At 50.4% G+C, this 14,290-nt stretch overlaps 1 protein-coding gene across 1 annotated transcript; it reads right to left on the bottom strand.

Annotated features, from left to right (window-relative positions):
• Nucleotides 1–346: 346 nt before the first annotated feature.
• Nucleotides 347–5,170, bottom strand: LOC126569626 (uncharacterized). Its single transcript, XM_050226853.1, has 3 exons — nt 4,850–5,170; nt 1,675–4,792; nt 347–1,611 (listed from the first exon to the last, which is right to left on the bottom strand). The coding sequence occupies exons 1-3, from the start codon at nt 5,168–5,170 to the stop codon at nt 347–349; spliced, it is 4,704 nt and encodes a 1,567-aa protein (XP_050082810.1).
• Between the last annotated feature and the right edge of the window lie 9,120 nt (nt 5,171–14,290).

The following is a 14,290-nucleotide window of genomic DNA, read 5'->3' as shown; positions in this document are numbered from 1 at the left end:
CATTCCGTTTACGGTTTCTTACTCGGCTGTGTTACGCTAGCATTAAATCTTTTATTTTCATTTATATTTGGTTTTTCTTCTTCTTGCTTTAAAGGATAAGTTTGTCGTACGTATTTGCGGATTTTCCTTGCGATAATGCTATATAATGATGATTACTCTGCCGCTTGCGCTTCGCCTCAGTGTATCAGCACCCCACTGGTGATGATTTTTTTCTTTTTTGGTTTGAAGTGAGGAACTGAGGTGTTCCGTTGCTCCCGTGTACGGGAACTCGGTGACTAGATACGGGCATCGTTTTTGTCAAACGCCGCATTGAGGTAGACAGAGGGGGGCTGAGAGTGCGCGCGCCTTAGGCGGGACTCAGGTTGAACGATATTGTCATCGGTGTGAGGATACGTTCCTTAACGGGCAAGAAAACAACGGCTGGTACGAACCTGTGATCCTGTCCGGTCAGCCCGGAGAGCGAGTCCTTCGGTGAGCGGTTCCCGGCCGCACCGAACGACGACGACGACTCCTCGATCAGGAAGGACTGCATCATGAGCGGTCCGCTCTGCTGCGGTAGCGCATAGATGGCCGGCCGTTGCGTGATGTTGGCCATCTCGCTGAGCATAGCATTCGGCTCGCCACCACCACCACCACCACCGGTGGCCGGGGATGGTGCCGAGGCCACCTTCGGCGATGAGGGTTTCAGGTGCGCCAGTTCCGTCATCCGTGACGTCGGTTCTGGGTCCGGCGATTGGCGCAACTCGTAGCGCGAACCGGAACGGGAGCGTTGCTGCTGTTGCTGCAGATTCAGGGCTTCCTGCGAGAGCGATGGAACGGGTGTGGAGGCTGGAGTAGAGGAAGGAGTCTCGGAAGAGGATCCCATCGAGGACGAGTTAGTGCCCGGCAGTGTCTGATGGTGTGCCGAGTGTTCCTTGGCCAACGACACGGCTGACTCGGACTTGAGCAGCGACGGAAACGTTGCCTCACCCATCGGTGAACCAAGGCCTTCGTCCGATTGTTGCTGCTGCTGCTGCTCTTGTTGCTGTTGTTGTTGCTGCTGCTGGTGCAAAAGTTGCTGCTGAACGATGGTCAAGCTTGAGTGGGACCGTTCGTGTATGAACAGCAGCGGCAGAAGGGGTGTCGCGAAGGAACAGAACGAACACTGATACCCCTTCATACCTCCCATCGGTGAGGGTGTCTGTTCCGTTCCAAACAACCCCGGAATGCCCGCACCTTTCGGCAGAAATTTGGCCGCCTCGGCCGGACTGATCGCTCCGAATGGTGATTTGGAATTGAACTTTGGTTCCGACATACCACCACCAACACCACCACCACCACCATTTGGGACCTTCAGCGAGGGGCTACTGGATTTGCTGCGGCCACCACCATTGCTCGCACCGGTCACTGAACCGGGACCATTGGCAAGCTTTTGCTCGAGCTCTTTCAACTTATCGACACCCGGCTTACCGTGATCACTCAGCAGATGCGCTCGCAACCATTTGGCACTCCGGAATCGGCGGCTGCACAGTGGACAAACTTCGGTAAAGTGTGAATAGTACCGGTTGCTGCTATCGGTGATCTCGCCCGGTTTCAGCAGCCCACTCGGATCCGTTCCATCGTTTGTTTGGTCTGGTCCACCTGCTCCACTCATTGGCGAGTCTCCGGTTACTCCGGAGGCACCAGTAGCACCACCACCACCACCACCACCACCACCACCACCAGCTGCAGCACCACCATTCTGACGAGCTTGCGGTAGCGGAGCGCCCTCCTCAACTATACCGTGCGTGTTGTGTTTGTGAACTCGCAGAAAGTACTTGCTGCACAGCTCCTTGTTGCAAATGTTGCAAACGACGCCACCAATCTGCGCACCATTCTCGATCTCGATGCCGTGCATGCGTTGCATGTGCGTCTTCATGAAGTACTTGTTGCAGAGCTCCTTGTTGCAAATTTCACAGTAGCTACTGGTCGGTGTCATCGAGAATGTGGGTTTGCGATCGTTATAGTTCGGTGCTGGCGGTGGACCACTCGCTGCTCCAGCTCCTGTGGTCGAACCAGCACCGGCACCACCACCACCAGCAGCAGCGCTGCCCCCCGTAGTACGACGCTCCGGTGTTATGAAGCCTTCACGCTTGGGACTAGGGATGCTGGGTAGTCCGTGCACCTCGATCAGATGCTGCTTGAGCATGTACTCGTTGGAGAACTCTTTGTCGCAGTGTTTGCACACCTCCATCATCTCGCCCGTACCCGCGCCCACCGGTGTTCCGGCGGTGATCGATGCCAAAGGGGTAGGTTCACGGGAACCCTTCAGCCCTCCGTTGTTGTTCTCACCGAGTGGTCCATGCTCCTGGATCATGTGGGCGTGCAGAAGGTACTGGTTCGCTAGCTCTTTACCGCACACACCACAACCCATCTTGCGCTGGTGCTGATTGTTTAGGTCGTTCAGCTGCATAATCATCGATTGTAGCTTTTGCAGATCGACACTGATCGCTTCGGCATCCTCATCACTCCCGATGTCCTTCTGACCAGCCGCACCAGAGTTCCTTTCCTCGCCCTCACCCGCACCAGCATCCGACGACGAACCCTGCCCATCCGGTCCGTCTCCATTGCTCATTCCACGTCCCTTTCCCTGCAGTTCCTGCTTGATGTCGAGTGGAGAGACACCGGTGCTACCACCGTTGGCCCCATCGATGGCCCCAAGATTGGCGTCCGCTCCGTTGACTGCCAGCTCACCGGCAGCCGATGCAGCGGCCGCCGCCGCCATAAACTTCTTCAGCGACGAAGGGGACGATGCTTGGAGTGCCATCTGTGCACTGACCATATCGGCGGCCGTCGCTGCCGAACCTCCCATGATCAGGTTCAGTGGACTCGTCTGCATGAACGGTGGCCACGGAAGGTTGCGTTCCTCCTTCAGCTCGTCCGCAGTTGGCAGAATACCGTGACGTTTAAGTTTGTGCGTCCGCAGGAAGTACTTGTTGCAGTACTCTTTGCAGCAGATCTCACAGAACGCCTCGGTGTTGATGACTCCGAGGCGCTTTAATTTGTCGGCCGAAAAGTTGGCGTCCTTCGCTGCCTGCATCGAATGCGGTGACAGCTTACGGGGTTGCGGTGTGAACGAGGTGTCCTCCTGTTCCACCAGATAGTCCTCGCGGAATCCATCGGGCAACTGGAATGGACCACCGGTGATGGCAGCCGGTGGACCGGTTTCGTTGTTTCCCGGAACACCGTCGGTTGACGATTCATGCTTCACACCATCGACCGACCGAGAGTGTAGCTGTTGCTGGTAGTGCTGATGCTGCTGTTGAAGATGTTGATGCAGCTGTTGCTGCAGTTGTTGCTGTTGCTGTTGCAACTGTTGTTGGTGATGTTGCTGGAGCTGTTGCTGAAGTTGCTGCTGGTGGTTACTTTGGTTCGCCAGTTCGTGCGCCTTGCTGCGATGCTTTCGCATTGCACTGAGACTGCTAAACTTCTTGAAGCAAATGTCACAGAAGACCGTCGGCTGAATGAGGGCTGCAGTGGAGTTTGTTGGGGTTTTCGGTGAAAGCGAGGTGGTGCGGGATGTTGGCTGAGCGTTTGCCTTCGCCACCGTTGGTGCCGGTGGTCCGGCTGATTGCTGATGAGGGGCCTGTGCCATGGCTGGCGATTGCTGAGATACCTGCGGCTCGGAATCTCTTCCAAGCTGATGTCCTACGGTATTCTGTCCTCCCGCAGAGTGCTTATCCATCTGCTCGGACGAGCTAGAGGCCGTACCGGAGTGCTGTTGCTGCATCTGGAACACCTGTGACAGCTGGTGGATCGGGTTGAAGGGATTCATCAGCGCCGAAAAGGAAGGCGGCGGATTGTTGTCCGACGAGTTGCTGCTGTTGGCCGCTGGCTCGTAAATCCCGTGCTTGTTCGCTTTGTGCGTCTTGAGAAAGTATTTGTTACAAAACTCTTTGTTGCACAGATCGCAGTACGCTTCCGGGTTGAAGATGCGCAGCGGGGGAACGCTCGGTCGGTTGCTGCCATCGGTCGATCCGGCACCACCGAACGGTGAAACCGTCGGAACGCCCAGTAGCGGTAGCTGAGGTAGATAGCCCGAGGCGGACAGGGCCGCTGCGGCTTCCGGTGGGAAGGGAAAAGACAATCCAGCGATCGACATCCAATCTTCCGGTTTCGGGAGATTACTCCGTATCTCACCGTCCCACTCGGGATCGAACATTAGCTCCTTCTTGAGGGATATCTTCGGTGGATTACTCAACATGGGCGATGGTGAATGGTTGGAGGATCGCTCTCCGTGTCCGATACCCCCCTGGTGATCATTTCCAGCCCGCAGTGACTCCTCGTGGTATGATTTTAGTTCCTCGTTCTCCACACTGCCATTATAGTTCTCCTTCGAGTTGGAACTGCGTGAATTCGATCCAACCACATCCGACGATTGGCGGTGTTCTGGTTCGTCCGCCTCCTGCTCATCGTCACTTTTCATACCACGGCCAGTGCTCATCGAGATGAGACTGGTAAGCTTCGAGGCCAGGAAGCTATCGGGCAACGAAGTCCCCGGACTTCCCAGTCCACTCTCTCCTGCCGCATGCTGCTGTTGCTGCAGCTGCAGATGCTTCTGCTGTAATTGACTGAGGTTCGAGAGGAATATCTTCTGAAAGTTGTTCTGCTGCTGCTCGAGCAGGGCCGCACTGTCATCCGGATCATGGTCCGTTTCCATGGCAGGACTTGGTGGATTCGGCGATTGGCAGCCCTCGTCCTCTTCGTCGTCGTCGTCATCGTCGTCGGCGTCACGATCTGCATCGTTGTTTGGTGTCCGGCGATCCCTTTCGCTCTGCTCACGCTCTGTTCGACCACCGGTCTCTGCCAGCCGTCTAGCAGCATCCTCGGCCTCACCGCTTGGCGCAGATGATGGTTCGATTACCGTGCCGTTGGTGGCAAATCGGATCGGCATCGATTGTTTGCGACGCTTTTTGGAGAGATCAGGCAACGAGTCTGAGCTCTGCTGTGAGGAGGAAGTCGTCGTGATGGTGCTACTTTGGGTGGTGTTGGCGGTGGTGGCATTCAGGAACGACGACGATAGGGTACGCTTGGAGGCTTTGAGAGCGGAACCGTGGGAGCTGTTGGTCTGCGAGGAGTTGGACGCATCGCTCAGTGCTGCCTCCTCGCCGCTGAGGTCGGGCGGTGGGGTCGCGTAAACCGAGGCAGCCATTGTCATTGGTGTGGTGGTAACTAGATAAGAAAAGACAGCAAATAATGGGGAAAAGATCATTAAAATATGTTCTATAATGTACCGTAGATATTCTGTAGATTACAACCAGAGAAACTCCGACATTAAAAATTCAAAAAGAGCGAGCACAAAACCAACTTCGATGGTTCCATCGATCGATTGCCAACACCTGCTTGGTGCCAAAAGCCATGTTTCACTCCAAAAAATCCTTATCACCGGGCGGCGGCTGATGGCAACGGCTTGCTATCAGGCAAACTGCCAAGCGAACTCACTCGCTCGCTCGCTCTCTCGCTCCTGCCAACCGTTTGCCGTTGGTGTCAGTTTGCGGAGGGGGAGGATAGATAAACATATTTTCGATTTTATTCCAGCAGATGGGGTTCCGGCAGCGACCCTACCCCGCCGGAGAAAAAAAAGGGAGCGCGCGTAATCATGGAATGTGCCTTCCATGAAGCCTTTCCCTTGTCCAATGACAGACCGCACCAGGAGTGGTAGCGCTGGCGCTGAGAAGGGGAGCTGGTCTACACCATCAACACGGTCATGGGCTTCTAATCGCGAACCGGCCTCAAATGATGGCTTCTCCACACCCTCTCTCTCACACACAGAAACACAAAGCACAAACCCTATCGATGTCGTAAAGCGTGTACCCGTGGACTGGGAGAGCTCGCGCGAAGCTGTAGGCGGCTACACATTTTTGGACCATTAGTCACCCCGGTGGGGGCGAGCTGTGAGTGAGTGAAGCATGAAATGAAAATGAAAACAGAATGTTGAAATTACAAAAGCAAAGGAAAGCCACGCCACCAAGGACCTGTCGAGCGCCAACAAACGGCCTAGACAACGGCGTCACTCTACACAACAGCCGCCCCCCCGACCGGTTGTGTTCGTTGGCACCTAGTCACCTAGACCAGTTGCCAGCCCCGATTAATATATAATTGTCGAAAGTTTTTCCCGTTTTTCTTTTTCGTTTCGTTCATTCCGATTCGCTCCGGTTCCGTGCCCGATTCCGTCCTGCTCCGATCGTTCTGCATATTTAAAATATGGTGCGACCATATGCACACCTCCGACTCCAAGGACACCACTAACGCTCAACACGGTACCGTAATGTTAGTTTCTGTGTGTCTGTGTGTCATTATAGTCATTAGTTAAATTTTGTTTTCACTTGGGTCACGGGGTGTCGCTCGATCGACGTGCGAGGTGAAAGGAAAAGGACATCAAACATGGGGCCAGCGCGTTGGAGGTGAAGCAATAAGCGTTGGAGATGGTGTGTTGTTTAGAGAGACCGGGCTTACCCTTACTGACGTGAACGTGTATGCCTGCGTCATTATCGATTGTAGACACGAATTCGAATTTGGAATTCGAGAAATGCCGAGAATAATTCATGATCCTAAATCACTTTATGAGCAACACTTTTGGATGATGATGATGATGAGGTGGATGATTAAAGAATCGCTGGCTCATCGGTTCCAGTCACTGCTAGAGGTACAGATTGCACCTGAACTAAAAGGTGTCTCCAAATTTGGGTTTAGATATTCGGTTTTGTTGAGCAAACGCACCCTTCCCTTATGAACGCTTTGTGACACACATGTCAGCCCGGTGGTGCTGCTGCTGTTGTCACCATCTGCAGCGGTGCTATATCATGAATTATCCCTGACAATCGTTCTACGAGAATGCATTTGTTGATTGTCATGCTGAATCATAATGGCCACAACAAGCACAAGCACAGTGCAGCGCACAGCTTCTGCAGAAGTGACGATTTGGGCAAATCGTGGTCCCTCGCTCTCCGCGCCGGTTTGCAGCGCTTCAAAAGGGATTAAAAAGGAGCTGCTTTGTCTGCAATTCCCAGGTACCAAATGCCGGGATTTAAATCCTCGAACGCACTTTGTGCACCTTCAGGACGCGGTAAGGGATGTGATCGGTTCGATCGGTGCATCTGAATGTTATAAATGAAAAGGGAACAATTATAACATGATTTTTATGAAGTGTGTAAAGGACATTTGAAGATGTTTTGGAGGAACTTTCATGATGCAATCGTTGACCATAACAAGGACAGCTGGACCACTTCTACGATTTTGAACACAAATAACTCGCGAAGGACACTTCTCAAAGGAAGTGCTTTTATTCTCATTGAAAATGTAAAACCCTGTTAAACTAGACAATGCTCCACCGACGCGAGATCGAGCAAATTCAGGAGAAAAAAAGAGCACCAGGAGTGGCCAAAGGAAAAACGGGAAATCTTTCACGCAATCTTCAAAAGGACACGCGGCCAAACAAATCACCGGCGACAGACTGTCGCCGGACCCCGCTACAGTAACAGCAGCGGCATCGGCCGCCTTATCTCTCCACAGAGAGAGAGAGACAGCCACCATTAGAATATCCAATAACACAACGAGAATACCGAAGCAACCAAAAAGTGTCATTCAAAATTTTGGGCAAGAAGTGGCAGGGGTGGCAGGGTTGGTGGTGACCGGCATTAGGGAGCCAAAACAGTTTTACAAAGTGAAATAAAACTTTGCCAAGAATATAAAACAGGCACATTCCGGCGGCAGCAGACCATCAGACCATGTGTACTATACCGCGCCCTTTCGAGCCGCTCCAGCCGCCCCTGGTCCCTTCCAAAAACACAAATCTTATCTACGTTCTGTGTGTGTGCGGGGAGGTAGGAGGTGTGTGTCAGTGTGTTTTGTTCACTTTTACACACCACCACCGCCTCACTTGCTGATGCTGAAACAATGCAAAAACATTTCCTGAATTTAAAAACAGTTTGGCTCCATAAAACTCTCCGTCGCAGATATACTCAGAGTTGGAGAGGAGACGGCCTAGGCGGTTCGTGTGGCTCGATCGCTCAACCGGAACGTCGCTCGACGGCGACAAATCGTGCGAATCTACATACAGTCTTCACTTTTTCCTCCGGTCGCCCGGAACCATTGGATCTATGGCCCTTCACGATCCATTGGTGAGTGAGAAATGGGATGTCCTGCAATATCTTACTATCCCCACTATTTCGCCCTTTCTGCTCTTCCAAGGCAATAGCGCGTTCCCTTGTTCACGCCTCTTCTTTCTTTGGGAGTGTTCATGTTTTTTTGTCTCTCTTCAAAAATTTGTCCCAAACAACCCAAACAACCCCGAGGGTGAGCTGGATGGAATGGGAAAAAGTGCGCGCACAAGGAACAATCATAAAGATAATAACGTCATTGAGGCGCTTGAGTTTCTTTGTGACAAAGTTTGAGCAAAGACAATCGCTTGCCCCAAAAACTTGCAATACAATTGACAAACGTCGTCAACAACAACTTCTTCGATTGAAAAACAACCATTACACGGCACTGGGCCCTTTTTCTGGGGCTCATGCAGCGCGTTCCGTTATCCGGTTCACTAGTAGAATGGTTCACTAAACACTGTTACTCCCGTTTTATGCTGTTTTGGAACGAATTGCTTGCAAATCAAGGTAATTCACTTGATAATTTGATTGAATTTTGTCTCATAAATATTACATTCACTTACTTAAGCCTTGTTTTGAATTGTTCTCTATGTGTTCGCAAAACTTCTTAAAACAAACACTTTCGTTGCGTAGCGTAATTTTGAAACTCGATCGTTTCACTCTTCTAAATGCCTTGCGCACTGCGCTACCACGTCCTAAGCCATTCCGTTCGATACTGGCTTTTTGGAAGCTTTTGAGAAAAAACCTATCTCTATCGATTTCCGAAAAATAGTGAAGATCGATCGTGTATGCCGTTGGTATCCTGCTCACACTCCTGTGCACGGTGCACGGTCACACGAAATCACTCCGTCTCGTTCTCGCCAAAATTTCGGAAAAAATCTCTCCCCTCCGCTCGGCGGTGATTTTTCGAAAAATCCGGACATCGGAAATTTTTGGAAAAAAAGACCCAAAATCCCATTAAAACCCCGGTACACATGCAGTACACTCACAAGCGGGTACTGCAGCATCCCGTAGGGCCATTCTGTTGCTGCAATATGGGTTGCGATTGGTCAGGTTTGGGACGATGGCGGGACCGGGGACGGCGGACAAGGGACCACCAGTCAATCGAACCGAACCGATGATCAAATCGGTGAAGGGCATTAGGGACGCGTGTCATACCGGGGGCCCCGGGCATAATGTAATGAGAGCGTAGCATACAGAGGGACCTCCTTACAGAGGATGCAGGACCGATATGCCGTTCACTATGCTTATGCATACGAAATCCATGGAAATTCGCCGTCCCCGAAGTGGCACAAAACCTGGAGAGCCAGGATGGTGGTGCAGGACAATTGTTTTGGATTTTTCCCGTTTTTCTATTCTTTCGGCCGCAACAGTGGCCGAGCTGAAGGAAGCAGCATCATCCCCTCCTATTGCATTCGATTGATTGGAAACAACAATATCGAACATATTTTTTCGGACTTTCTCCATCTCTTTTCTAGCGCGGTATGTTAATTTTGTGCCCTTGTTCTGACGTATGCATGTGTGCGACTCTAAAGACCATTTATAACATCTCGAGGGTACCGGATTTGGTGCACCGATATGGGTGGTTTGTTGCAGTTTTTGATCCGAACCTTCTGCAACGTTTTCTTTCGAGAGAAAAATGTGTAGGCCACGGAACAGACTGGGCCAGAACCAGCATTTTTATCCAGATTCAAGAAGAAATAAACCAACTGGACCACTATCAACGGTCCCTGAAATGCAGTTTATGATGGTTTATCCATCCTGGCAGTGCGTTCCATTAATTAACGTTAATCAACTGTCAAGCTTCACACAAATTCTCTCTCTTGGTGGCGATTATTAATGAATTGACATTTTTTGATCGAGTAGCCCCTCCCGATCATCGGAAGTACTGCAGAACCCTGCCGCGGCGCTACTTCAATTGCTAAACGCACGCACTGAATACCGAAAGGCAAATCTCGGACACTCCAAATTAGTGACTACCTCGTGATGCCATTACGTCGTAGAGCGCACCCGCACCAAACTGTTCATTTAGTGGCTTATTGATGTGTTTAGCCGGAGACGGTGCGATGGAGGAGCGGGAGGGATTTAAATCCATCCGCTCCTGGAGGCGCGTAACATTCCATTGTCGTGTCACAAAAAGCAACCTCGAGTCAGCTGCCTGTTGTGTAAGTAATCGCAAACAGCGAAACACAGCTGGGCACCGGTGTGTCACTGGAGCAGCAGCTTAAGGCAGGTGTAAAGGAAGACCTACAAGACCGCCCAGACCAGTGCGTCAGCCCATCTTGAGCCGTTTACGGTCTCGAATTATTAGGAATTCAAACCGAAAAAAAATCCCCAAAAAACAAAGGAAGGTCAGAGCGAAACGCGAATGGCGCTTGCAGTACATTGCCCGTGGTTTGTCCGCGGCCCGGTGGCCTTGCCTCCGCCCGGATTGTTATTGGATTTCGGCGAAGGATAATCCAAGTCGCGAGTTGCGCGTTGCACGCTGCCATGTCCCCGCAATGTCATGTTACGTACGCGACGCGTCCGGACGCGAATGTAAAACCGGAATGCCCAACAGAACCGAACAAGGACCGATGGGTAGGAACTGGGCCGGTGCCGCTGTATAAAATATAAATATTTATTGCCACACAATGGGCGGCACAAAATGTAGAGAGAACTTCGATCCGCGACACAAGTCCTTGCTCCCCACCGGGCTATTCATCTTCTTGCCCTTCAGACACCGCCGAGGATCAATCTTGCAGCTCAGCTGGAACCATAAAGTACAAAGCAGCACAGAAGAGCACAAGGACGTCGCTACTCGGACATAAACAGAATAATTGACAAACCGTCAATCGCTCCAATACGGTTCGGTGGTATTGGATCTTGAAAAACAAAAACCCCAGAAAAGAAAGACATGGTGGGCCCTATTCGAATGTGGCCCAGCAAGGGGAGCACCGCGGAGAGTGAAGAAGCGCCACCACAACGCGACGGCGACGACGACGAAGACGGTTGCGACCGCGGCACCGAGGGCACCATCATTATAATAAAGTTATATTTTAATGCATTCATTATGGCTCCGATTTCTTTTTTTCCAGTTTTACTTCACCGGCCTTCACTTTTTCCTCTTGTTTTATTCCGGCTCGAATTCTGCGCCTGGAAACGGAAGAGGTTTACCAAAGGAGAGGAGCCTTAGTACGGGCGAGTAGTGTGTGCGCGGGTGCGCGGGTTGAATAAATTGATAGTTATGGAGGGGAAACTATCAAATTTAAATAAAAATAGCTCCATATAAAAAAAACCACCAACCGGGCATTACCTCAGCCCACAAGCGAATGGGCACGGCGTTCAGCATGGCCCTCAGCAGCACGGGAGGGCGTATTACACCGACTTGACTGACTTTTGACAATAAATTTTTACCGCATTTCGGATGCCAACCATCCACCACCAGCTCCCATCTGGCCATCGTACCAAAAGGCACTAAAAAGGGATTAGAAATCCAACACAAGAAAAGAAGAGGAAAAAAAACAAAAGAAATTCCAGCGGTACTATGTCGAGGGGCTAGGTGATAGTAGAAGAAGTACTCCGTGCTCTGCCGGGCACTAGCAGTCAACTGATTGCAGCGCACCATTGTTGTGCTCTTGCTTCCACAAAACGACCACAACAAGAACGAGCAAATAATCGGAGAAGCTCGCAATGCGACAATGTGGCCGCAGTACGGAGGGGGGATTTGTACCCCTTTCCGTCTCCGCTATGATCCTGGATTTAACATTTCTTTTTCTCCTCGCAACAATACACCTTTTCAGTTATTCCTCATGATTTGGACTTTTTATTTTCCTCACGGCGACATCCACGGGAGTTTACTTCAAAAGAGGAGGAGGGAGGGAGCAGAAAGGGTGGTAGGAGTGGCTGATAATCTGCCAATAGCCCACAACGACGGTGGGTGGTTAATTTTATGACAGGTCCGGTGCCCTTATGTCCGCCGGTTCTGTTGTGTTGTATCGCTCAAAAATCGCAGCCACGGACCGGCCTCTGGTCCTCCGCTGGTTTGGAGTGTGCGCCCCAAAACCATCGTCATCGTCATTTCGACTAATTTTATTACGACCCACGACGCGCTTAGGTGTGGCTTCTCCCGTTCCCGCTGCGGGTGGGTGAAGGTGTGTGTTACTTTCATGTCAGCCCACGGAGTGGCTGGCTGCGCGTACTGAAAGCAGTTGCGGTCGGAAGGACGCGACGAGGTTTGTTGAAGAAAGTTATGAACTTGTCCGTGGTGGAAACGGGAGGAGGTGATGCAAGAGAGAGAGAGAGAGAGCCGCAAGGAGGAGGTATTCGAATGAATATGCATTGCTAGGTACTGGTCTGGTAAGCGGATCTAGGACTTCATTAACGAGTTTATGCTTCGCGTACGGCATACCGCCTCGGTTTCCAACACCCGGCTTGTCCTGCAGCAGAGCAATGTGTCCGGTAGGAGTCATTACTTAAAAGACGTTCGATGGAAAAATGGAAACAAGGCCACACGGACATTCCAACGTGTTCCATGTAAATTGAAATTTGAATATTTGAAAGAACGACCAGCTTTTTTATGTTTTAATGCTGTTTTGTGATTTGATTTGTTGACATTTGCTGTCGGGTTCAATAATTAAGTCAGTGTAAAAAAGGGAAAGGAGAATGTTTAAGACATTTCATTTGCAAAATCCTAAAAATCATCTCTTTTCCAACTTTAAAAATCTACCATAAATTGAAAAACTGGAAAATAAACAAAATCTCGAGGGGGTTACCTAGATAAACTTATAATCTATCAAAAGAATACTGGTTTGTATTTTTCTGATGACCCATCACGCAGCTACGACGAGCACCGTTTTTCGTTAAAATCAAAAGACTTTAAGCGACGAACCCGATTTGCTCATAGTGCGATCACTTTTTCAACTTAAAAAGCCTGCCGAAAATTGGAATTCCAAAAAATAAGCTATATATCGACGTGGTTAACACGAAAATCTTATAATCTAATTAAAAATTCATTTATATATTTCAGATATGGGCATGTCAGAAAGCAGAAGTCCCGGTCACTGATCTCGGAGCACCAGGCAAAGACTCGAGGTGATCGTTAGACGAAAAGGGGTGGCTGAGTATCAATGTGATACCGTAGATGGTGAACCCTCTCAACGTCTCCCAGTTGCTCTCCATCAAAAATGTATGGGCTAACATTAAACGTAGGATCTATTGTAACAATTTTATTGCAAAAACGTAGGGAGAATTGATTGAAAAGGCACCGAAAATGATGAAAAACATGTGCACAAACACGTTTTTGAATGCCATGCCAATTATCTGTCATAGTTTATTTTTTATCGCCATTCAAACTCTCCTCTTTTTAATGCAAACGTTATTACCATCTCCATGAGCCAGGATTACCACTAAAAAGCAAAAGAACACAGAGCCCATTCTAAACAAACTTCTTCGACGATTAAGGGACATTTCGATGGATCCTTTTTGCCTATAAATCCTCGAATGCACCGCAAAGACTCACCAACGAACGAAAAAGTTCGTCCACAACCTCGCCAGTCAACATTACATCCGCATTCCATGCATATTGGAGGCCTTTGTCCAACATGTCCTTCTGGGCACATGCACGCACTCGGTTGTCCTTCAATTGCTCGGTCCGGTAACGAAGCTCGAAGCTTTATTTCTGCCTAGGAAGGGGGCGTGCGACGTGTGAAGCGCATCCCTTTCGCTGACGAACGTGCGTCTAACGGATGGTGAAGGCGACGCACGGCTGGACGAAAAATAAAATGAATCGAAAAATGGCTGTCGAGCGGACAGCAAACACTCCATCCATTTGCCTGTCCTCCTCGGTACCTCAACGACACGGGAAGGGGGCTACACCCGCATACAGACGCACTTGGATGTTGATGTTTCTCATTTCTTGTCCTCAGGACCAAGGTTCCGTGTCTGGTCGGCCTGCTGGAAAGCCCACGTTTCCGTTGAGTACCACTACCACCACCAACTTGCACTACATACCAGCAACTACTATTCCACCCTCTCTCTCTCTCTTCCCTTCAGGCCCTTCCACCCCTCCATGATGTATAACGATTCCCAGCGCCTTTTATGTGTGTCTCACATGTGCGTTTGATGGTTCCAATGCGTACCATAGAGGGCTAAGGAGTGAGGAGGATGTAGTGGGAGGTGGGATGGAAGAA

The sequence above is a fragment of the Anopheles aquasalis genome, chromosome 2 (genome assembly GCF_943734665.1).
Source record: "Anopheles aquasalis chromosome 2, idAnoAquaMG_Q_19, whole genome shotgun sequence".
In the NCBI taxonomy this organism is placed as follows: Eukaryota; Metazoa; Arthropoda; class Insecta; order Diptera; family Culicidae; genus Anopheles; species Anopheles aquasalis.
The sequence above is the reverse complement of the archived record's forward strand: the minus strand, read 5'-3'. Positions and strand labels throughout refer to the sequence as shown.

Coding starts and splice junctions, on each gene's coding strand:
- LOC126569626 (XM_050226853.1), bottom strand. CDS start 5,170: ATGGCTGCCTCGGTTTACGCGACCCCACCGCCCGACCTCAGCGGCGAG. Junction 4,793..4,849: donor CATCTGCGCCAAGCGGTGAG/GCCGAGGATGCT, acceptor GAGCGTGAGCAG/AGCGAAAGGGATCGCCGGAC. Junction 1,612..1,674: donor TGGTGGTGGTGGTGGTGGTG/GTGGTGCTACTG, acceptor CAGGTGGACCAG/ACCAAACAAACGATGGAACG.